Source organism: Desmodus rotundus, chromosome 3 (genome assembly GCF_022682495.2).
Source record: "Desmodus rotundus isolate HL8 chromosome 3, HLdesRot8A.1, whole genome shotgun sequence".
Taxonomy (NCBI): Eukaryota; Metazoa; Chordata; class Mammalia; order Chiroptera; family Phyllostomidae; genus Desmodus; species Desmodus rotundus.
In genome coordinates, this window is record NC_071389.1 from 163,947,879 (window position 1) to 163,973,299 (window position 25,421).

The 25,421-nt window shown below is 40.6% G+C and overlaps 1 protein-coding gene, 1 long non-coding RNA gene and 1 other non-coding gene across 3 annotated transcripts in view; 2 read left to right on the forward strand and 1 right to left on the reverse strand.

Moving 5' to 3' along the window:
* Positions 1-6,257, reverse strand: part of LOC139440774 (uncharacterized) — a 34,480-nt gene extending 28,223 nt beyond the window's left edge. The window contains exons 1-2 of the long non-coding RNA XR_011650932.1: positions 6,146-6,257; positions 5,205-5,838 (exon numbers count right to left, since the gene is read on the reverse strand). This is a non-coding gene — a long non-coding RNA (uncharacterized lncRNA). The remainder of the gene's footprint in view (positions 1-5,204; positions 5,839-6,145) is intronic.
* Positions 6,258-15,875: 9,618 nt separating this feature from the next.
* Positions 15,876-25,421, forward strand: part of AMN1 (antagonist of mitotic exit network 1 homolog) — a 49,929-nt gene continuing 40,383 nt past the window's right edge. Inside the window, exon 1 of the mRNA XM_024575437.3 lies at positions 15,876-16,029. Within this exon, the coding sequence (XP_024431205.2) occupies positions 16,001-16,029 (29 nt within the window). The 5' untranslated portion in view covers positions 15,876-16,000. The remainder of the gene's footprint in view (positions 16,030-25,421) is intronic.
* On the forward strand, positions 20,980-21,082 carry LOC112318703 (U6 spliceosomal RNA). The gene has a single exon (XR_002976231.1). It is a non-coding gene; the product is annotated as a U6 spliceosomal RNA (small nuclear RNA).

Genomic DNA, 25,421 nt, shown 5'->3' on the forward strand with positions numbered 1-25,421 from the left:
ATATTCACTTGCATCCCTGTACCTCTGCGGGAAGTTAGAAAGGCCCACCTGAGAGGTGCATAACACTAGCTCTGATAAAAAATATTTTCTTACAGCTGTGTAAAACCGGAAAACAACAACAAAAATAATCTCAACTACAAAAGAGGAAGACAGAAATTAACTTGGGTAATATCTATCGTTAAAGCTTATATCCAATGAAAAATTATCAGCTTAACTAGTGGACCAGATGTCATGTGTAAGAATTATATAAATCACAAAATAAGGCCCTGGCTGGTGTAGCTCAGTGGATTGAATGTGGGCTGCAAACCAAAGGGTCAATGGTTTGATTCCCAGTCAGGGCACATGTCTGAGTTGCAGGCCAGGTCCCCAGTGGGGGCCACATAAGAGGCAACCACACATTGATGTTTCTCTCCCTCTCAATCTCCCTCCCTTCCCCTCTCTCTAAAAATAAATAAATAAATAACTTTTTAAAAAATCACAAAATAAGCCCTTCAGATGAGACAAGGTACACCTACTAAGGGTTGGAGGTCTGTTGGAGGCCATACATGCTGAGTGGCTTGAAGCCTAGGAAAACTGTGCATTCCTGGGAGAGAAAGAGTAACAGGGACTATCACACCTGAAAATACAGGGTTTTTCTCTATCTTTTATTAGAAGTTCTGAAATTGAGTTCCATACCCTTTGTTAATACATGAACTATCACTAAGGTCTGCTATGAGAATTCTCCACTGAATCTGACCCACTGAATTAAACAATTCTTGTAATTCATACCAAGTTTGTCTAACCCAAGGCATTTGGGTTACTGTTATTTTTTTTTAAAAAAGCTTTGAGATATCATTCATCTATTATACAATTCACCCACTGAAGTATATAGATTTTTAGTATATTCACAGAATTGTGGAACCATCACCACAATAGATTTTAAAACATTTGTATCACCCCCAAGGAAACCCGGTTCCCATAAGCAGTACTTTTGCTCTTCTTTCCATTTGGAATGTGAGTCTCCAGATTTCCTAAGACTGGCAACTACTTCTTGAACAAGACTCAAGTAAAACATGACCATCTCTAGGGATATCACCCTACCACTCCTTTTAATTATTCCCTGACTGTGGATGGTAGTGTTTGTTGCTTACAGTCATTTCCTCTTGCCTCCTCTTCTCTTTCAACAGAATCCTGATTTTGTTCAGGTATTGGTAGCCACAATACCTGATACAGGGGTGGTCAGACCTGTCCCCAATGCCATGGGATAAATCACAACTGATCTAAGCCAAAAATGATGTCTTTATTTCCTCTGGCAATGACTGGTTTTGTCATGGTAAGCGCTACAATACAAAGGGTACTGCTGGAGGTTGGGGGGGGGGCATTCTTCTAGACAAAGATTTTTGTGTATTTAAAAAGAAAGATTAAACAAAGGTACGTTTTCCCCGCCTCCAGACACCTTAATGCAAGGATGTATTGCTTAGATCCTTAAAGCCGTCTTACAAGCATTTGAGGAAAGCTCAAAGAAAATCACAGAGTTGCTGGGCTGGAGTCATAATGTCATTGAACCACTGAGTAACCAACCCAGGGGAGATCCTACTCTGAGTTTTCATGTGAGATAAAAACCTTAATGTTAAAGCTATGTCGAATCGGGTTGTTAGCCACATCTGTCCTACATAATAATCAAACATAAGTGTCCTCTTTTAGTTTCCTCTTAGCACTTAACATTCTCTGCAACATCTTGTTCATTTATTGCTTGTCTCCATCAATATGAAGAATATGAATATATTCTAAGAATATGAATATAAGCTCCTTGAGATCAAGGACCTTCTCTTGTTTGCTACTGCACCTGAAGCATCTTAGATAGTACCTGGTATCTTGTCAATAGCCAATAACTATTGGTTGAAAGTGAATGAATGAACAATGCTTTGCTTTCTCTTTCCCTCATTTCCAATCCTTCAGTAAGTCTCATTGGTTCAGTCTTCAAAATGTATCTAGTCTAACCATCTCTGGGCTATCATCAGTGTGTGTCCAGGTTGGAAATGTTTTCTCACCTTCCTATTCACCTGGTAAATTTCTCACTTCTCTTCTTATTTTTATTTATTCCACTTCCATGGAGGTGCATGCAGGACACTGGGCTGCCCTCATGAACCCATAGTCTAGTGGAGGAAGTGGGAGAAGTATACTGATATGGATTATTACTGTCCAAGAAATGGGAGGTGCGCAGATGGGTATGGTGGTTTGGGCAGATGGAGACCCACAGTCTTTACTTCAGTTGTTCAGCACACTAGGTGAGAAACAAGAAGCCACTCTATGCTCCATGCAGGGGTGGAAGATTGGGGTGGGTAGAGAAGAAGAGGCCAAGCAAACCCTTGCATCTGTTCTTCCCCTCAAGTGATACTAAAAACAAAAATAATCCCTCAGTCCAGAGTGAGTACACATTATCATAACCTCTCCTCTCATATATTTAGGTGGGAGGACAAGCCAGCCCCAGTTGACGGAGAAATTGAGACTCTACAAGGAGAAGTCAGCATGCATCCTTACCAGTAAGGCCACAAGCAGACCAAATGCCTTTTTGCTCAGGAGCAGCTCACATTACATCTTGCTAGGCACCCAGTCAGCCTCCCCAGAATAGAAGCTCAATAAATAAGAGTTGCTTGCCCACATCTCTTTCTGGTCTCCTCTGAGAAGCCTTCCTGTTAGAGATGGGGAAACTGAGAAATGACTTGCAAGGAATAACAGAGCAGACAGACTGACCTGCCCAAGGACCTCTGATTCTCTTCATAATAATGGCCAATATTTATGGTGCATTTCCTATGAGCTAAATCCTGTTCCAAACCCTTCACACATAGTATCTTTCTCCATCTTCCAGAAACCCTATACGGTCAACCCCTTATCTGTATTTGGAAGCCCCCAAATCTCTGAAAACCAATTGACTTTCTCTATATTTGCTGCCCAAACTCTTTTGGTAACAAAATTTGTCCTGAATGAATGTGAGGTTATTTATGTTATTTATAATTTATAAACAATTTTTTATTTATAAAATTAAAAAATCAGGACATAAAGGCACGAATATCTATTATTAGTTTTCTATTGCTGTGTAACAATATTGCTATAAACTTAGTGACTTAAACCATCATGTATGTACTATCTCTAAGTTTCTGGTGGTCAGGAATCCAAGCCGCGGTCCTCTGCTTAGGGTCTCACAAGGCTTCAAAGTGTCAGCTGGGGCTGCTGTCTCATCTGGATTCAAATTAGGAAGGATCCACTTCCAAGCTCAGTCATGATACCAGCAGAACAAAGAGATCAAGGCGAGGGGGTTGAAAAGTTCTCTACGTGCAGACAAGCACAGTCCGTTCTGATAAGGCAAATGATGGTCCAGTGTGCATTATCCTGGCTTAGTCATCCTGGCTGCACGTCATCCCAGCTCCATGTTTGAAGTTCAGCAAATCTTCCAGAGCTCAGATGCCTGAAGGTTGGAGTCTGTATCTCTTGAAGTTAGTTCTAAGGATTCTTATACAAACATGCTGTTTATCTCTAAGCTACATATTAGTCAGAGTCAGCATTTATAGAAAAAATGTTAAAAGAAGGGTAGGGTGGGTTACAATTCCCCACCGTTACAGAACAAATGGTCAGAACAACAGACAGCTAGCTAATACATCACAACGCCCTATCCTCCCGAACTGAAGATGCCTGAGAATGGATGGTTTAAACCACCATAGTCAGGAAGGAAGATACCAAAAACCAGTAAGATCCAGACTAATCCAAGATAGAGGTAAAATTGAACAGAGAATGACCCCAAAGCTCATTGTACCATCATTATAATAAAAATTGACACCACAAGTAAAAAGGAGGCCAAGGGGGACAAATGCCAAGACATTTCCAGAATGAACCATTTTAGTCAGAAGACTCCCTCCCAACCAGAAGGCAAAGTCAGAATTTGGTTCCACAAAGCTTGGAAACAACCCCTCCCAACCTGGAAACACTTAAAACCTCAAGAACTAACTGCAATTCAGGCGTGAGTGCGCCCACATCCACTCAGGCGCATACTTTTGGCTTCTTTCACAGTGGCGCCTGTGCTCTCTCACGCTTTTCATTTTCTCTACCTGAATAAAAGCTGCTTTGTTCTCACTCCAACTTGTCCTTGAAATTTTTCTTGGGTGAGTCAAGAACCCAGAGGTTGCCTGACACACAAAGGCGCTGGACCAGACCAGACAAGACTGTGCCAGGGCAGGGCTGATAACAGCACTGTATTACTATTCTCATTTTACAAATGAAGAAACTGAATTACCAAGAAGTGGTTCAGTCCAAGGAAAACTCACCACCATGTGTTTCTCATCTATACTTCACTACTACACTACTTCACTTCTGATGCCAGCTGTGTGGGGCTTCCACACATCAAGCAGCTGGGTATCCTATAATTTAACTCAATTCTGACACTGTCTACCTGGAGACAGCATCAGATCTACCTGGAGTAGTAGTTCAGTCCCACAGGTGCCCTCCCCACCCTGTCCCCACTTCAGATGCCAATGACAAGTCCAGGTTGTTACCAGCCTTCTAACCTGCTGTCTATAAATTGGAGGTTCCCATGAACCCCTCCTTAGGTTCAATTTATTTGTTAGAGCAGCTCACAGATCTTGAGAAAGCATTTTACTTACTAAATTATCAGTTTATTATAAAAGAATGTATCTCAGCAACAGCCAGATGAAAGAGATGCATAAGGCAAGTTTTGTGGAAAGGGGCACAGAGCTTCCAGACCCTGTCTGAGCACACCATTCTCCCCAAATTTCCAAGTGTTCACCAACCTAGAAGCTCTCCAAACCCTGTCCTTAGGCCTGATTGATCAAATAATTGGCCATTGGTAATAGATCTAACATCCACCTCCTCTCCCCTCCCCAGAGGTGAGGGAGGAGACTGAAAGTTCCAGCCCTGTAATCACAAGGTTGGTTTCCCTAGCAACAAGTCCCCATCCCTAGGGGTCCCCCCCTCTAAAGTCACCTCATTAACATAAACTCTGGTTTGGCTAAAAGGGGTTTGTTATGAATAACAAGACACTCCTTTAACATTTATGGCCCTGGAGCTATTTCAGGAACCAAGGACAAAAGACCAAATACCATAACAAAAGATGTTCCCTTTGCTCTTAGGAAGTTCCCAAAGTTTTAGGAGCTCTGTGCCCGAAAAATGATGAAGACCAAATATGTATTTATCATAAATAATATCACACTCACCTTAGGCAAAAATAAGCGTTCAACTTCCAGGTCAGAGCCCAAGCTTTTGGCCACATGAAGTTTCCATGGTTCTGAGATTTAGGAGTCTATGATGCAGAGATTCCAAGAGCTATTGTTGCCATGACGATAGCTGAGGATTGCAGGCATCAGGGTCCCAGGTAAGAAGGTTCGGGAGACACACTTGCTGCTTACCACCAGCCCACAGAATTCTTTTCCTGGAGGTTACCTTCCACCTGCTCATGGAGTGGGCTGAGGAGGCTAGATGGGGGCTAAGGAGAGGTATAGCTCCTGGGAAAGCCACCACAACCAGGCTCAGCTCTGTTCAACACATGCTGTGAGTCACTCCCCACAGCCCCTCCATTCTTAACACTGCAGCCCAAGTGGTATCAATCCCCTTCTTTAAACTTTCAATGTTTTCCATTTCATTCTGAGTAACACTCAAACTCAGACCTTTGATCATCAAGGTTTTACCTGGTCTGGCTTTTCTAATCCTACCTCCTATTCTACTCTTCATTCAGCCACACAGACCACCTTCAATCCTTCAAACTTTACCAAGCACATGTTTTGCTTCAGAGTCTTAATCTTCCTTTTGTCCCAGGTCTCTGCACGGTTAGCTCTTTTTTATCCTTCGTATCTGTTAAATTAATTAAATAAGGAGGCGCTTAGACTGTGGTGGCTCTAATGCCATGGAGGCCTACATGAGCAAAATAAAATCTAAACCTGTAAATGCCTCAAGGTTACAATATCAAAACACTTAGGGCAAGCAATCACAAATAGCCAACTAGGCTTTAAGTTATAGCCAACCAAATAATTTCCTTTCTTTACTTCTACGCTTTATACTTCTCCTTTTCCTTCACCCCCACCCCACCACATCCTGTCTGCAGAGTGCCCCTACTCTAGGTTTGCCAGGGGATCCCGCTCAAGCCACAGTGTGTGCATACCTTGGAGATACTGTGCGCGCAGTTCCAGACCACTGCAGTAAAGCAAGTGTTACAGTAAAGCGAGTCGTAATCCTGCTGCTGGTGGAGGATCCTGCCTTCAGCTTGTAAAAAAACCTAAACAGCTGTAAAATGCAATTAAGCAAAGTTTAAGAAAACAAGATACACCTGTAATCCTCTCTATCCCTTCCCCCTCTCTCCCCATTCCTATGTTGCTCTTTGTAATCCTCGTCTCCACATAGTTTTGCTTGTATAGTTGTTTTCTGTAATATCTCTCACACTACAATGTAAAAACTCTAAGAGGGCATGTTATTATTTTGGCTCAGAGTAAGCTATTGTTCTAATTTTCAAAATGTTTGTGATATTTAATTACTTTACCTAAAAATTAGTTGTCTGTTTATGAATTGGAAATTTTTCACTCTTGTCCTTTTTTATTCTGGGCTGTAACAGACTAACTTGATAAAGTGCATAAACTGGGATCCTTGACCTTTAATTTCTGATTGGGTTGAAGCTCTGACAGGTACCAGCAGGTCAGCATGAGGAGGATGGAAAAGGGATTACAGTATTTGTTCTTCAAGCTTTCTCCTGGCTGGTTTAAAACAGACTGACTATGTCCCTTTACTGACCCGAAAGCCATAGCTCCTTTTAGGTGGCCACTCTCCCCAGGTTTTGGTAACTACTCCCTCCCCATCCTTTCAGGACCAGGAGACATAAGGGCTTCCTTCTATTGCTAGTTCTGGGATATTGAACTGCCCCTACCCTGCTTTCCCTTAATTCTGCCCATCCCTTGGTAAGCAGCCTCTTTATTAATATGAACTTGGCCAGCTTTCTCTTGCTTGGATTTTGAGTCATACATTGTAAGCCTCAAACTCTTGAGAATTTGAAAGACCTGGATTTGTAGTGAAGGAAACCAGAGTTTTGCCACCCTGAGGCTGCCTTTTGGGGATCTTGGTTTTAAGCAGGCTATTAAGAAACAAGACGTAGAAAGAACCTTTGAGCCTCCCCTTTCTGGCCTAAGAGGTTCAGATGGAAAGACCTACACCAGGCAGGGACATCTTAGGATGTTCTCCTTAGCCTGAATAGCCTAATTTGGATGAAGTGTGGTAAATAGGAGGGCTTTTGACAGGGGCCTGTTAGCTAGATAACCCCTGGGTCCCATTGTTTCTGGGTTGCCTAGCAAGGATTTGCCTGCCATGTGTTTCTGCTCTTCCTCAACTACCTGTAATCGCCCATTTTCAGTTTTGAAATCTAATACCCAACCCTCCTTCCTCCTTTGTCCAAAAATGTCATATGTACCCAATGTTGCTTCACTGTCTTTGGAATTTTCATGTTTATGTGAATTCATCATGCACATGTATTAAAATTTGTTCTTCTCCTGTAAATCTGTCTCTCTATTCATTTAATTATTAGCCCAGTAGAAGAACTTAGAAGGTGGGAGGAAAAGTGTTAATTTTTTTAGCACCCACAATAGCCTAGAATCAAATTAAATCAAGGGTCCAGCCAATGAAAAATTTTAACAATGCACAATAATTCATGAGCATGGGCACTACTGTTTCCAATTTAGAGTAAAACATAATATGAGATATAAAAAAATTAAATTAAATAGCACATGTTCTTTTCACATTGGCACAAGTTAAGGTCACTCCTACTTGGAAATAACCTGTACATAGTAGGTTGATAAGTAGTGGCTCATCTGGCTTACCTTTATTCTGTTTATTTTTAGTCTTCTTCACAGTTATAACCTAAAGATCAACTTTAAAATTATATGTTGACTAAGAGATTGGCAAACTGAGGTTCTAGTCCCGTCTTTGCCATTTGTCTGCACACATCTTGAAAAATCAGTCAATGTTTCTGAAAGTCTCTCAAACTGTAAAATTAAGATGTTGGAATAAATTATAGCCAAGATATCCATTAGTTCTAAATCTTTGATATCTACCAGTATATTTTACAATCATGAAAATGGATAAGTTTTTTATCTAGAAACATAAAGGTAGAAATATACATAGTCATGCTTAAGAACCCAGCTGTAATTGTTGGGTAAACAATCCTAATTGTTTCATTTCAAATCCCAGCTCTACCACTGACTAGCCACATGAGCTTGGGCATGCTTCTTAATCTCATTGCAGCTGTGCTTTCTCATCTGGAAAATGGGCAATAATGGTAAAAATACCTACCAATCAGGGTTGCTTTGAGGATTAAATAAATTAGAACTTTCAAAATGCTTACTGTGTGCAAGGCATTATGCTAATCACTCAATAAATGTTCGCAACTATCCTTGGTAACTGTGGAAAAAAATTTCCACAGACAATTTACTGATCTAGTAGGCTTTTATTCAGCAATTCATAATGAGGTAGCATCTAGTCTAGCAGACAGAAAGGAGCTTTGAAGAACTGTACAAGCCCTCAAATGTTTACAGACCTAAGTGAGAAGGAAATTACACTGGGCGTTTGCCGATTGGTTAAAGTGGGGTTACTTTCCTTATTTGGAGCAAAGGGAAGTGTAGGAGAGGAATCAGGTAAATTATGCTGAGCAGGCAAGTATTGATTGGTTGGCTTAGGACTTCCTTTTCTGGGAGAGTAGGGCACAGAAATTTAGTTTGTTCCAGTTTGCAGATATGGGGAGTAGTATAAGTGACTCCACCTTAGGCCTAGTCTGGGCATTTTAACAAAACCCAATTGAAATGATTTGGGATTAGTAATAGATGATGATGTATATGTTATACTGAACTGAAAATTCATACTAGAAGAGCAATTGCTATTTTGAATCAAAATAAGAACGGTATGGCTTAAGAGTAAAGAACCTCACTTGTAGCCTGTTCTCGTGTTTTGAGATATGACATATAAAGTCAATTTGAACAACAATTTTTGCCATCTACTTGTGTGGACACACATTCTTATTGACCTAAGATTGTATATATGTAATATATATAGTGTAAGAGATATACTTGGTCAGTTAACATATACATTTATTATAGATTTTTATACACACAAACACACACTAGAAATGAATAGCATTATTTAAGAAAAGTAATTCAGAGGAACAAACTATAATAAAGTTTTCTTTGCTTAGTACCCAGTGTAGAGAATGGAGAAGGTTCTGAGCTAGAGAAAAATACAGTGAAGTGGGCACAGCAAGCAAAGAAGTGAGAAAGGAAAAATAACACCCTGTCCTTAGCCTTGCCCTGTCCACAAATCACTTACCACGTAGCAGAAAAGGCTTTTGCTCTTAACCTTGCATTCCAAGATAAACCATGAATAACAGGAACTTCCTAAAAGTCTTGACTTAACAGGAAATCCTAAAAACTTTGCCTCCCAAGATAAGCCACAAGAATAATAACATCCTGTTTTCCTTTCCAAAAGACAGGAACATCTTGTTCTTAGCCAATCTGAACTGTCAACTGCCATATCTGAGCTGTAAATATCTGCCCTATCATGCGATCTACAAATTCCTCTTATTCTATTTAATGAGCCACTACTTCTGAAAGCCTGGTTCCCTGAAACAGCTAGTAAAGATGATTTCCTGTGTTCATATCTGTCACTGAATTTTATTTCGACAGAGAGTTCCTGAACAGTCAGTAGATGGAACTGGTTTTCTTTGAGAAGTCCTGACCTTGGATGCACCAAGAGCCATCCTCAGGGATGGGCCACTTGTGCAGCTGCACAGGGCCCTGCTTTGGCTTAGTGCTCCGCTGTCACCATCTTGAAATTCTTCATAACTTTTTAGAAAGGGGCTCTGCAAGTTATATTGCTGGTCTTGGAGGCACCATAAACTTCTCTCCTGAGCGCCCGAAATGGAATAGAAAGTACACGGTCTTCTGAGTCTGACAAACTTTTTTATTTGGGAAGCTCTCACCTTTATCTATAAAATAGTATATCTCAGACTTATTTGATGATTCCATGAGATCACATAATATTTATCACATTGGATACCTAGAAGGTCTATAAATAATAGTTCTGAATTGTCCCATTATATTTGCTTTCAAGTGGAGCTATGTCCTTATACAATCTACTTTTCTTCTCAGCATGAGTCTAAATAGAAGCAGCAATTCATTCGCACAAGTATTTATTGTGTGAGGCTACTTCTTTGTTCATTTCCTCACTTCCCATTCATTCTTCCCATTACAATCAGCCTGCACCCTCCACCACTGCCTCAGTGACTACCAATGACTTTCTTGTTGCTAAATCACCTTCAAGTGTTACCTTACTTGACCTCTCCACAGCATATAACAATTTTGATCACGTTTATCTTCTGTAGCACCCTAATATTCCTTCCCTACCTCTTTGGGTGTTTCTTCTCAGTGTCAATCACCAGCCAATTGCTGTTCCTCGGCTCTCTCATCCAAGGTTGTTGTTCTCACTTTACATACACCTGTTGGGTGAACTCATCTATTCCTATACCTTCGATTTCCATCTATATGCTGGTGACTCCTGCTCTGAATTTCTAACTGTTAGGGTGTTTTTGACTGCAAGATACAGAAAATTAAACTCTATTGATTTTATAACAACAAAGGAGATTAACTGCATTATATAACAGAAAGTAGTGTTAAAATACATTTCTAGGCCCATAATGGAGACCCTCCTGCCCAGGGTGCCATGTCAGCAAACCAAACCTTAGACAACTTTCACGTTCCAGCAAATGCTCTGCCTGACCAGAGGTACAGTATATTTAGCCAGCCAATACCCAACCGCCAAGAATCTATAATGATTTCCTTATTCTCAGATTTGCAGCCCCAGTCTATCAACTTCAGCCAAATACTCTTTGCTTATTCCCCAGCTAACCTGCTAGCCTTGTGTGGAAACTTCCAACCTCCTCGCCAGTCATGCGTTTCCTCGTTGTTGCTTCATTCTGTAAATCTTGCTCTTGCCCAAACATCCCTCAGGAATAGTGCTCCACTGCTTGTGAGACCCTGTTTTCCCTCAGTCCATGAATTGTTTTCCTTTGAATAGAAGACATCAAGCTTCTGGCTGAATTGTTTTATTTTTGTCATTTGACAGGAGAGAGGAGGGGTGGTGTTCAGGAACAGTTCAATCGGAACCCTGGCTGTTCTCCTGAAATTCTCTTTCTGTCTTCCTCTATTTAACGTCACTCAACATGGCGATGCTGAGAAGACAGTGTGCTGCTTCACAAAGCACTGTCGTAAATTTGAGAAAACTTCTTTCCCAGAAATCTTCAGCAAAACTTTTCCTGCTTCTTATTGGTCTCACATGGGTTACATGCCCACATGCCCATTCTTGAACCCATCCTTGTGGCTGAAGAAATATCCTGACTTCCTGATTGGTTTAGGCCTGCCACACCCTGTATCTATCACTACAGCAATCACTGATTAGCTTAATCTTATCCCACCTTGGAAGATGGGGTCAATTCCCCAAACTACCAGGCTGCTATAAAATAAGGAAGGAATGAAATGAGCATGGCAAGGCAACCAAAACATATATCAGATCGATCTTATTCAGTGGCAAGAGACTCAAAGTAAATTCTTTTTTAAAAAAACAAAACAAAACAAAACATTTTATTTATTTAGAGGCACGCTCCTAAATGGAGACTTGGCCCACAACCTAGGTATGTGCCCTGACCGGGAATTGAACTGGCAATCCTTCAGTTTGCCAGGACGATGCCCAACCCACTGCACCACACCAGTGAGGACTCAAAGTAAATTCTTGAAACAGTTATGCCAAGTATCTAAGAGGCTTGTGTATAGATACTGCTGGCCCTAAAATCTGCAGGCAATCATTGTAAAACTAGTTCTAAGAATTGTAATATCATGAGGGCTTACACATCTTTGACCTTTGAAATAATTGGCTAGAAAAGACTAGGACTTACATTGTTATATAACTGACATTTTCTTAAAAGGAAAAAACACCCAGCTGTGATTATTTTTTTGACTACTGAGAAGAATACACGCACCCAAAGCTGAACATTTCATAATACTGGGGTAAGTGATCTGAATTTTTCTGGTCTTGAAGAATCAAGTAATCACTGGGAAGACCGAGATAGACAGCTGGGCAGCACTCAAGCTGGGCTGTATTCAATGGGTAGGAAGGACCATGAAGTTCTGCCCTTTTCTGCTCTGTCAAGGTCATCTATGGTCTTCCAAGGTCTAATTTGCTCCCAGAGCAACAGAGGATTCTTTCAAAAAATCACTGTATTCATAAGCAAATGCGCGTACTGTCACTGCTATTCGACCTCTTCTCGAAAAGCAAACCAGCACAATTTCCAGATTATAGTCCCAAAACTTCATTTTCCACAGACACTTCAATATCCATATGTCCAAATTTTAAATAATCTCCCCCTTTTAAAAAAAAAAATCCCTTTAGTCCTCTTAGCTCAATAAATGGCACCACCATATGACACCCAATTCTCCAAAGCCAAAACCTAGAAATTAGCCTTGACTCTTCACTTTCTCCCACCCAACCCCAATCAATCTCTAAAACCTATCAGTTCTACTTCCATTACCTCTTGAATCTGTCTATTCCAGTGCTATTACTTAACGTAAGATATCAAAGACTCCCATGGGGTCTCTGAACCTCCACCTGTGACCTCTACAATTCCCTAACCACTGAATAGCTTTCAATTTCCTTCTAAAACTCATCTATCCTACGCATGCTCTATCCTTGCTTAAAACCTATCTGTGACTCTGCCCAAAGTCCTCTAAACAAAGCCTAAATTGTTTTACATAACACAGACCATCAGACCCCATTTTAGCTTTCCAGATCAGGAGAGGGCAAACCGCCGGCCAGTCAAATCCAGCCCACTGCCTGTTTTTATACAATTTAAGGTTTTTACATTTTTAAGTGGTTGAAAGATATCAAAAGATGAATATTCTATGACACTGAAAACTATGAAATTCAAACTTCTGTGTCCATAAATAAAGCTTTATTGGAACACAGCCCCTCCCATTCATGCTGATGTACAAGTTGAATAGTCATGACTAAACCAGTATGGCCTACAAAACCTACAATATTTACCATCTGGCCCTTTATAGAAAAAGTTTGACAACCCGTGCTCTACACTCATCTCTCACCACTCTCCACTGCAGCCATCCCAAACTATTTGAAGTCCCTAACAGATCACTCTTTTCTCTTTGACCTGCTCGGCACCCCCCTCTGTGGGTGCTCTCATAGAAGTAACTCCACCTTAGCATTTAACAGTTACTCTGATTGTCCTTTTACTTGTCTGGTGCAAGTGTTCACCACCAAATCCTCAGCACCCAGCACAATCCCTGCTCTCCTTCAGTGTTTCATAAACGTGTGTTGATGAATGAATGAGCAGCATCCTGAAGAGATGAACAACATTGGCTGGTGTAGCTCAGTGGATTGAGCGTGGGCTGCGAATTAAAGGGTTGCCAGTTCGATTCCCAGTCAGGGCACATGCCTGGGTAGTGGGCCTGGTCCCCTAATGAGGGCCACGTAAGAGGCAACCACACACTGATGTTTCTCTCCCTCCCTTTCCCTCTGACTAAAAATAAATTAAAAAAATATTTTTAGAGATGAACAAGACTGGGTTCCAACTTTCAAGAGATTACAAAGGGAAATCAGTAATATAAATAACAAGTTAATCTACAAAGAAAAATGAAAAAGCACTAAAAAGTAGCATGTATGCTGCAGCATATCCAAGGAGAGAAAATTGCACCTGGGGAAAGTCGCCCCTCCTTTATGAGGAAAGACTAAAGAAATAAAATGGAATCACTATGGTCAAGTTGCTAAATTTGAAAAGCAAGTAGGCTGAGATATGACAAAGAAACACTGTTCTTGCTTTAACTAGCCTGGAAACTTAAATGTTTGAACTTTTCAGTTGTATCTGAAGATAAATATATATATATAATTTATCTATTATATCTCTATTATAATATATCATATTTCATATATATTATATATAATAGATATATAACACATCTATTATACAACATATAATTATATTATATAATTACATATTAATTATATAATTACATATTATAATTATACTGTATATATTATATAATATATACCGATATGTGATATATAGAGATATATATTTATACATACATGTTTTATGAAAAACATCCAGTCTAAGAGAAAATTATATAAGCATTTATTTGTACCAAATTGACAATTGCCAGGAAGCTAAATCTCAACAGATCAAGAAAATACTCCAGAGAATGGCACTTTCACAGCTTATTTTATACGTTACAATCAAAGGAGAAGTCATAAGGAGGGGTACATGAAATTTATTGTTGGTAGATTAGGGAGGCAGGAGAAAGCAAAGTAGGGAAATCTCTGAGACTGGATCAAAAGCAAAACGAAGAGAAACAGATTTCTTTTATGTTGGTGGGTACACAATAGTTAACAGTTCCAGCAGATAGAGATGGTAGGTGGGCAACAAGACAATAACCAGAGGTTCGATGGTCTCCTGCTCTGGTGCCCAATGTTGTGCCTTCGAGAGGTCTGGAAAAATACTATTCTGACATTTCAAAGGTATGTTATCTTAGATGCACAAAGACAACAGACAGTTTTAAAGGCAAAGATTGACCTTTGTCAAGGAAGCTACAGGCCTAAGATGAGACTACCCACCATGACCTGCTTTTAGTTAGGAATTTTTACATTCAGACCACTCTGTGTCTTTACCTCCAGTCTCTGGGTTTATGAGGCCTGCCTGGGCCTCCCCTGAGCTTGTCAGGTTTGCTAAGTGGCCCCTTCTACATTCAAACCCTCTGAAGAATTTAGGAAAGAATGTTCACATCTCCAGACCACCTGACAGCCATCATCCAGACCACTTGACAGCGGTCTGATTACCATCTTGAGCAAATTCAAAGGCTGAGCATGCAGGGCTGATTCTTCTCAAGAATGTGACTTTTTATTGTAAAACTCTCATCTTAAGATTGCAATAATTTGGCGCAGTAACAGATGGTTTTAGACAGTGCGGTGATCACATCATGAGGTACATAAATGTCAAATCACTATGTTACACACCTGAAACTAATATAATATCGAATGCCAACTACACTTGAATAAAAACATTTTAAATATAAAACTCTCAGCTTTTCTTCTTCACAACACTATGGGTAGTGCTTAGTTTTGTTTCTGACTTGACTATCCTAAGATCCTTTAGTAATTCTTTATCATTTATTTCTAGTCAAAGCCTTCTCACTGTGCTGGGTGGACATTTAGAATATTTTCTGATTTGAACATAAAACCCCTGCCTCCATGATGCAATTCTTATGGGGTTTTTGTGAGCATATAATGTCCTCATCTGTAAAATTAGGCTCAATGATTCCAACTTCACAGGATTAAATGCACCTGGTTAATTATTGAAGGCACGTAGCGCAGTGTGCGCTTCACAGAAAGTGCTCGGTAAAACGCAGTCCTCCTGGGATACTACAATGCTCCATTTAACGGTAATGGACTCTGTGTCCAAGGGGCTCCCCAGTGTGCACTACCAAATGTATGGCCCAGCATCAAATGCATCCTTCTAGTGAGTGCAGCAATTTCCCAGCAGTGCACGACAAATAAGACCAGCAACTCTCAACAGTGCGCGACTAAAGATGCACCTGGCTAGGCTGGGCGTGGGGCTGGAACTGCCGGGAAACCGCCCAGAGCCGGAACCCTCCAGGTGGAAGAACTACAACTCCCACAGTGCTTCACGCGAGTTAAGGGATACTCTCTATTTTATCACTTCAGCCTCTGCGCGGAGCTCTCAAAGACTCCGCCCCAAGGGTTCTCTCGCTGCCTTTTCAGTCCCGAGCGTGGTCCCGTCCCAGTCACCGGAAGAACCCGTATGACGTCACGAGGCCCTACTCGTTGTGTGGGGAGGAGTTGACGGACGGTCTCTGACTGGGTTCCGGCGGCCCTGGAACCGCGGAAGAGGCTCTTGAGGACCGCCGCGATGCGGCGGGTCCATAAGCTCCTGGATCTGTGAGTCGACCCTGTCCCCGCCTCCTCTTCACCCCGGCCCGGCACCTCCCCTGCCCGGCGGGGTTCCGCGCTGCTCTCCCTCTTCTGTCCCACCTCCTGGGTTCCTGATGTGTCGTCCACTCGTCTACTCGTGGATGACAGTTGTTCCCCAGCGGGCTGCTGGGCAGGGTTGCCCCTCCGTCCCCTGCCTGGGACGTCCCCAGATGGGAGTCTGAATTCTCAGTCATCCTTGACAGCTCGACGCCCTGGTAGTTCTTGGCAGTGGCCTGTTTGTGACTGGAGTTGAAAACCTTGGTAGAACAAAACAGTAGATGGGGCTGTCAGAAGCCTTCAGCCAAGTTCAGTGACTGGTATAAACATTGATTCTTTGATTCTTTGAGGCAGCATGGATTCTTGCTGCGATAACTGGGTGCAGCTCCCGGCTCTGCCTTTCACCAGCTGTGTGACCGTGGGAGAGTAACAGCTTCTCTCTGTGCCCCAGTGCTTGATAAACAAAATTAGTATAATGATACTGGTCTCGTGGAGTTGTAGTGAGGAAGAAATTTGACATGTGTAACGTCCTTAGAAGGATGCCTAGTGTCAAAAGAAATTTCAGAGAGCCTTACTTGATATGAATTTTTTTTTTTTTTTTGAGGGAGAAACAAGGAGCTCAGAGACAGGTAGTTAGGATGGCTTATAAAGTGAGTGAGGAAGTTGTTCAACCTTCAGGATGGTTATTACAATGTAATGAGACACAGGGGGTTGAATAAAAGTGATTATGTTATGCTTATTTTTTAGAAAGAGGGGAAGGGAAACATTGATGTGAGAGAGAAACATCCCGGAATAGAATCGGTGACCTTTCACCTTGTAGAAGGATGCCCAACCAACTGAGCCACAGGGGTCAGGGCCAATAAGCTGGTTCTAATGTGTGCAGCTCATTGTCTTCTTCTGGAAGGGAATCACAGAACCTTTTTGGACCTGGTGAAAATAAACCTTTCAATATTCCATTAGTGCCTTACCATATTGATTGCACTATGTCATGATTACTTAGGATAAACATAAGGAGGCCTTATTTCAATAGAAGTCAGTGTTAGCAGTAAGTTCCCATGTAAGTTAGGCCTTTATATGGTATAAGCAATTAGGTGTTTAATAAAAAGCACTTCTATGAAACAAAAGACAAAGATTAATAGTTAGAGCAATTATAAATTTAGATCCGGAGTCAAGAGCAGCCAGTCGAGAAAATTTCTGAATTTGAACTTGAATCTTTAGATGGTGGAATTAGGATGGCAGTTTTAATCTGCTGGATTTTCCTGGTTTGCAGTGTGAATGCCTTTGATGATGTCATCAGGTGTTCTGGTGAACTTTCTCAGTGGTCCACACAGAAGTAGGTATGAATATTGTTTACACACGATCTGTTGTGGTCTCGGCTCTGCCATTATAATGTGAAAGCGGCTATAGACATGGCTGTGTTCAAAGAAAACTTTATTTACAAATGCAGGCAATAGGCTTTGGCTAATGGGCCAGAGTTTTCTTACCCCTGGTCTAAGGTAAGGATAACAGCTTTCACATTGCCCTGATCAGCCCATACTGCAGTCTCATTGTGTCTTCCAAAATTCTGACTCAGCTGGACACCCAGTGAATACCATCAGCTTTCACCTGAGCTGAACCGTCAGTGAACTACCTAGGCCCAGATATTTAGGGAAACTTCTGTGAATCAAGGGCTCTATTGAACCAATGGCTTTGCTTCAGGTGGTATGAGTGGTAGATAAAGTGCCCCCCAAAGCTGTCACTTTTTCACAAAAAGCAAAGATCCCTCCAGAGCCAGGCCAACTGTGATTTTTTTAAAAATTATTTGTGACATACATCTTATTTGTTTCAGGTGTACAACACAGTGACTTGACACCTGTATACCTTACAAAGTGACCACCATGAAAAATGTAGTAACCATCTGTCACTGTACAAAGTTATTACTATAGTATTGACTGTATTCCCTATGCTATACATTACATCCCTGTGACTTATTTATTTTATTACTAGAAGTTTGTATCTCAATCCTCTTCACCTTTTTGCCCTTCCCCTTTCCACCCTCCCCTTTGTAATAATCAGTTCTCTATCTCTGAGTCTGTTTCTGTTTTATTTGTTCATTTCTTATTTTTTAGATTCTACAGAGAGGTGAAATCATATAGTATTTGACTTATTTCACTTAGCATAATACCATCCATGTTGTTCATGGCTGAGTAAATATTACATTGTACATATATATGTATATATATATATGTATGTTGTATCTTATATATCCATTTATCTAACACTGGACACTTAGGTTGTTTCCATATGTTAGCTTTTATAAATAATGCTGCAGTGAACATAGGTGTACATATATCTTTTCAAAAGATTGTTACTGTTTTCTTTGAATAAATACCCAGAAATAAAATTGCTGGGTTGTATTGTAGTTCTGTTTTTAATTTTTTTTCCATAGTGGCCATACCAGTTGATCAACTTGAATATACCATTTCCATATGATCAGCAAGGCCTTTGGGTCCTTCTCATATAAGTTATAGAGTCCAAGTTGATCCATGTCAAAATAAGGATATCAGGCCATATAGTCAATCACAAGGTCTCATGATCAGGCATTCAACAAGAACTTATTAACAGGTTAATAGCTGCCTTAAAAAAAATATGTGGTGGCAGCTGCATCAGGCAGGTAGTGATGTTATATAGGCATACCTCATTTCATTGCCCTTTGTTTTATTGCTCTTTGCAATTTTTACAAATCAAAGGTTTGTGGCAAACCTTAGCTGAGCAAGTTTGTCAGTGCCATTTTTCCAACATTTCCTCACTTCATGTTTCTGTATCATATTTTGTTCAAACTTGCAATATTTCAAATTTTATTATTATTTGTTGTGGTGATCTATGATCAGTGATATTTGATGTTACTATTGTAATTCTTTGGGTCCTCCACAAACCACATCCAGATAAGATGGCAAACTTAATTGATGAATGTATGTAGTCTGACTGCTCCATCAACTGGCTGATCCCCCTTCTCTTTCCCTCTCCTTGGGCCTCCCTATTTCTTGAGACCCAATAGTATTGACATTAGGCCAATTAATAACCCTAAGTGTGGCCTCTAAGTGCTCAAGTGAAAGGAAAAGTCACATGTCTCACTTTAAATCAAAAACTAGAAATGATTAAGCTCTGTGAGGAAGGCATGCCAAGAGCCAAGACAGGTCAAAAGCTAGACCTCTTGCTCTAAACAGCAAAATTGTGAATCCAGAGGGAGCATTCTTAAATAAAATTTAAAGTGCTACTCCAGTGAATACATGAATGATAAGAGAGTGAAACAACCTTATTGCTGATATGGAGAAAGTTTTAGTGGTCTGGCTAAACAGCTACAATATTCCCCTATGCCAAAGCTAATCTAGAGCAAGGCTCTAACTCTCTTTAATTTTATGAAGGCTGAGAGAGATCAGAAACCTGCAGAAGAAAAGTTTGAGACCAGCAGACATTGGTTCATGGGGCTTAAGGAGAGAAGCTAAATCCATACAAGGTAAAGCAGCAAGTGCTGATGTAGAAGCTACAGCAAGTTATCCAGAAGATCTAGCTAAGATCATTAATGAAGGTGGCTACACTAAACAACTGGTTTTCAATGTAGGCAAAATAGCCTTCTATTAGAAGAAAATGACATTTAGGACTTTCATACTCACAGAGGAGAAATCAATGCCTGGCTTCAATGCTTCAAAGGACAGGTTGACTCTTTTGTTAGAGGCTAATGCAACTGGTGACTCCAAGTAGAAGCCCATGCTTCTACCATTTACCATTCCAAAAATCCTAGGGTCCTTAAAGATTATGTTCAGTTTACTCTGCCTGTGCTCTATAAATGGAACAACAAAGCCTGGATGACAGCTCATCTGTTTACAACATGGTTTATCAAATATTTTAAGCCCACTGTTGAAACCTACTGCTCAGGAAAAGAAATTCCTTTCAAAATATTACTGCACATTGACAATGTACCTGGTCACCCAAAGGCTCTGATGGAGATGTACATGAGATTAATGTTGTTTCATGCCTGCTAACACAACATCCATTCTGCAGCCCATAGATTAGGAGTAATTTAGACTCTTGAGTCTTATTTAAGAAATACATTTTGTAAGGCTATAGCTGCCATAGATAGTGATGGTAGATGGTAAATTATAGATGGATCTGGGCAAAGTAAGTTGAAAACATTCTGGAAAGGATTCACCATTCTAAATGCCATTCATGGGAAGTCAAAATATCAACATCAACAGGAGTTTGGAAGAAGTTGATCGATAACTTCAAGGGGTTCAAGACTTCAGTGGTGGAAGTAACTGCAGTGGGGTAGAAATAGCAAGAGAACTAGAATTTTTATTTATTTATTTTAGAGACAAAGAGAAAGAAACATCGATATGAGAGAAACATCGATTGTTTGCCTACTACATGCATCCCTACCAGGGATCAAATCCACAACCCAGGTATGTGCCCCTACTAGGGACCAAACCCACCATCCTTTGGTGCATGTGACCATGCTCCAACCAACTGAGCCTCCCAGCCAGGGCAAGAGAACTGGAATTTTAAGTGGAGTCTGAAGATGTGACCAAATTGCTGCAATCTCATTTAAAAAAACTTCAACAGATGAGGATTTGCTTCATATGGATAAGCAAAGAAAATGGTTTCTTGAGATGGAATTGACTCCTGGTGAAGATGCAGTGAAGATTGTTCAAATGACAACAAATGATTTAGAATATTACATGAACTTAGTTGGTAAAGCAGCAGCAGGATTCGAAAAGATTGACTCCAGTTTTTTTTTTATTCCAATTTTAAAAGAAGTTTTACAGTGGGTAAAATGCTATTAAATAGTATCACATATTACAGAGAAATTGTGTGTGAAAGAGTCAATCAATGTGGCAAACTTCACAGTTTTTTTTTTTTATTTTAAGAAATTGCTGTGCTCGCGTGCTTCAGCAGCACATACACTAAAATAGGAACGATACATAGAAGATGAGCATGACCTCTGCACAAGGATGACATGCAAATTCATGAAGTATTCCATATTTTAAAAGAAAGAAAGAAATTGCCAAAAGCACCTCAGTCTTTAGTGGCCACCACCCTGATCAGTCAGCAGCCATCAACATCAAGGCAAAACCCTCCACCAGCAAAAAAAGTTACAATCCACTGAAGGCCCAGATGATGGTTAGCATTTCTTTTGGCAATAAAGTACTTTTATACTTAGGTATGTAAATTTTTAGACATAATATTACTACACAATTAATAAACTACATTATAGTATAAAGTTTTATATGTACTGAATAACCAACAAAATTCATGTGACTCACTTTATTGCAATATTCGTTCTATTGTGGTGGTCTGGAACTGAGTCCGCAATATCTGCAAGTTTGCCTGTACTTGAAAAAGGCTTGTCTGAATGCTGTCGTAGCTTTAAAGTCTTTAAAGCTGTGATTTCTCTTTCTCTTCTCGTGGTTCTATATTGTTTCTGCTGTATTCCTCAGCAGAGGACAGAGAGGTAGGTTACATGTTCCATATTACCACTCTACACATGGCTGTTCTAAACAGGAGAATCAGCTCTGATGCTTATGTACTAGGGAAATATAACCATGTAACACATTTATATCAATTCTGCATTCAGTAGCATAAGCTGCAACAACAATTTATTGATAGACCCAAAGGGCCCCACCCATAAGATCACTTTAGCTTCTCTTCCTCATTGAGAACTTTACCCAAGCCCCATCAGTTGAATTTGTGTACCTTTTCCCCCCTAAGGTATCAGAAACCAGAAGCTTTTTAAAAAGATTTTATTTATTTTTTAGAGAAAGGGGAAGGGAGGGAGAAAGAAAGGGAGAGAAATACTGATATGCAAGAGAAACAGCGATTGGTTGCCTCTAGCATGCCTTTTGGTTCACAGGCTGGCGCTCAACCCACTGAGCCACACCAGCCAGGGCAGAGACCGGAAGCTTAATGAATGTATAAGTTATGAATTACAGCAACAGTCAACAGGAGACTATGTTATTCCATGGCTATCAGTTTGAGAAGTGCAGAGTGGTTGGAGAGGCTAGCTCACAGGGAATCTTAGGAGTGTCAAGGGTGCTTTTTTCCTCCCTTGGCTGCCTAGTCTAATATTGGTGCCTGAGCATAGGCACTGCTTCCTCCTCTGGGTACTTAGAATGATCACTGTATAGTGATCATTCTAGCTCAGAGGTGCCTTTCTTTATGCCCCACTGGACACCACTGCGTTTTATCTTATAGTCATTGGTAATGTTGGCCATCTTAATACTCACCACATCATGATCCTCACCAGTCACATTGGGCTGTGGTGGGAGCAAGATACCTGAGCAGCTGGCTTTGTACTATTTGGCAAGGATTTATTATTCCCTTATGTGTTGAGGGGCTGTTCCCTGTGGCTCAACAAGATGAACTTGTAATGGTTTTGATTCACCCAAAGCTCTGTCAGATAGCAAGATCCTCACTACTGATACCATTTATTTCAGTTTACCTCAGAAGCCACAATAATGTTGCCATTTAACTAAAGCCACAGGGTTTGCTACCCTAATTGTCATAATAACATTCCTTCCACCTCTCATATAGAGGAGAGTGAGCAACAACCAAACACCACTCAGGTGGCTTGTTTCAATCCTACTTCTCATCACTCAGCCTCATCAACACTCAGGACAGTGGACAACTCTTACTCCTTTTGCCTTCACCCACCAGCTGGGTGAGAGCATTTGCTTCAAACCTCAGAGAGTCTTCTCATATCCCCAAACCTTCCCCACAGGACTTTTGCCCTTCCTCTTCCATAAAGCTATGTTTTGGTCAGCATCCAATTCTCATTACCAAACTGTCAGATCTAGGATTTGATTTTACTTCACTTACACACTAACAGGTTAGACTGGTACTGTTTCATGGATGCTGACAGAAGACACTAGATTCCTGGGCTAGAGACAAAGGACTTTGTTACTCACAGTACAGCAAGTAGCATGAGTATTAACATGTTTGCCTCCGTTCCCCTTCTTCCCTAAATCCCATGGGGGTGACACAGAGGTCTCAGATGGATGCCTGCACATATCTGTGGGTGCATTACAGAAAAGGAACACAGAGCTTGGGTAATACACTGTTTTATAGCAAACAATATGCATACTTGTCCTTTGTCCTGGAGGAAGACAACACCTAATCTCTCAGAATTGCTTGTTACAAAAACAACCAACCTGAGAAATGATGCAAATAAAGAGCAATCAGGGCCTTTCATTTGTGGCATACTCACAGAAGTGTGAAAGACCTAACTGTGACCAAAAGGCAGAAGTTGGGACATTATCTCACCTCAATTTTTAACCCAATTTAACAATTTATAGGGTTTTAAAAATATACAGTACATTAGTATGTCTCTCCCCCATGCCTCTCTTTCTGTTTCTCTCTCACACACACGCACACACAACACCCTTTCCAAAAATTGTTTAGAATATAGTGAGATGGAAAAACTTTATACTCAAAAGTAAGCAAACTTAAAATGATCAGTCCATTTGAAAAGAAACCAAGTATGTATTTGAAAGAAAAAGAATCACAGCATTTCCTGCTAATGGGATTCAGATTTCTGTTAAATGGATGAGAAGGTTGATGAGATTTGGAAGACTTACAAAATGGTAGAATGAGGAAGTTCCATGGATCTGCGCCCCAGTAAAATAAGCATGAAGTTGAAAGTAACAAAACAAAAATAACCACTTCAATTCTCTGGAAATCCTCCTGAGGGCATGCAACAAATAAACATTCATTCAGGATAATCTATTAAAATTCAGAACAGTGAGAATCGTGGCATTTCAACTACACCTGCTCCCTCCCTGCACCAATTCCCCCACCCCAGCTTGACTGGAAGCTTCACTCCAGGTGAGTGTACCCCAGATAATGGGGCTACCTCTCCTCCAAGCTCCCAGTTGAAGGCTTTGGTATCTTCCTGACAAGGGCAGGATGCCAGTGCTTCTTATCATCTCCCACTCCAGATACTTTTTCTCAGGCTAAATTGTAGTCAAGTATGGCTAAGAGGTTGGGGGGGTGCTACTTCCACCTACCCCACACTCATAGGGCAGAGGCTTATCTCAGCATGTTATGCCGACTATACTGGGGTCTCAATCTCCCTCATCCGAGCTCATTCATGGGTGAAGTTTTCATCCTATGAGAAGCAAGCCAAGAAGACCGGAGGTTATTGCACAGCATCCTGCTCCTAAACCAGGGTGTCACTCAGAAGCAATCATTATTTATTAGAATGGTCAGTGACACGGGCTGTGAAAGAATTCACAAAGAGAAGAAAGTATAGAGAGTAAAGTTTTTCACTCTCCAAGAAAGGAGAGGGGTGTGGTATGGAGAGATACACCAGCATTGAGCTGGTAGGGGCTTTGTGCTTTTATTGGATTATAAAAGGGTGGTGGCTGCTGTTGTGAGGCCCCTGGGCTGTTGAAGGTATTGTAACAGGAGGCTGCAGTTTGTTTTCTTTTGCCTGTGGCTGTAGGGAGTGGTTAATTACATTCTGTTCTTGCTTTTCAGTAATTTCCAGTCCTAGGGACAAAAGCTCAGAAGGGTAAAATGGCAGTTATGTTTACCAAGGTCATAGGCCTACTAGGCAAATGGTGCCATTTATTCTTTCATTATCCCCACTCCCAGCTCTGAAATTGTGTCTCAGAGGTTTTTTTCCAGAGGGAGAGGCAGACTGCAAAACAAAGAATACCAAAGCTCCCAAGAAACTGACTTTATTTGAACAGAGGGTGGGTGAAGTTCAAGCCTAAGAGCACTCTGAAAATCAATGGAGATTTTTGGCATTAAGTAATTACAAAGAGGCTGATAGCTTCATGTGAGATACAAGATAAACATAGGCCAGCAAGTTTATTAGAGAAAACCCAAGAAAGAGACATCTTACAAGTCTGCCTGAGGTCAAAACAAACCTTAGAAACTAACACTGCAAAGGAGTCCAAAGTGAATTAGATGACATTGTGGAACAATTTATACTCCAGGAATTGTTGAAAACATTATAGCAATCGATCTGCAATAAGTGAATGCTAACAGCTGGCTTAATAAAATAGTGAAAGAAAGAGATATAGATATAGTCAAAGAGAGCCCTGCCAAAATCACAGTCATCCCAGGGTGACTGTACTTACATCCAAGGCTGTGCGTCACAATACAAACAACACGAGAATACTGCAAAACTACTTGTGCAAAAGAAGAATTAACAATCAAAACCTGCAAAGCATGAAAAGAAAAAAAAAATAGCATAAAAGAGACTCAAAAGAAAATAAGAGAATTGACTTTAGGAACAACAGATGATAGAACAATTTGAACGATATTTTAAACCAAATATATTAGAATGTTCAAAAACAAGGAATAGTTATATTTCAAGAAAG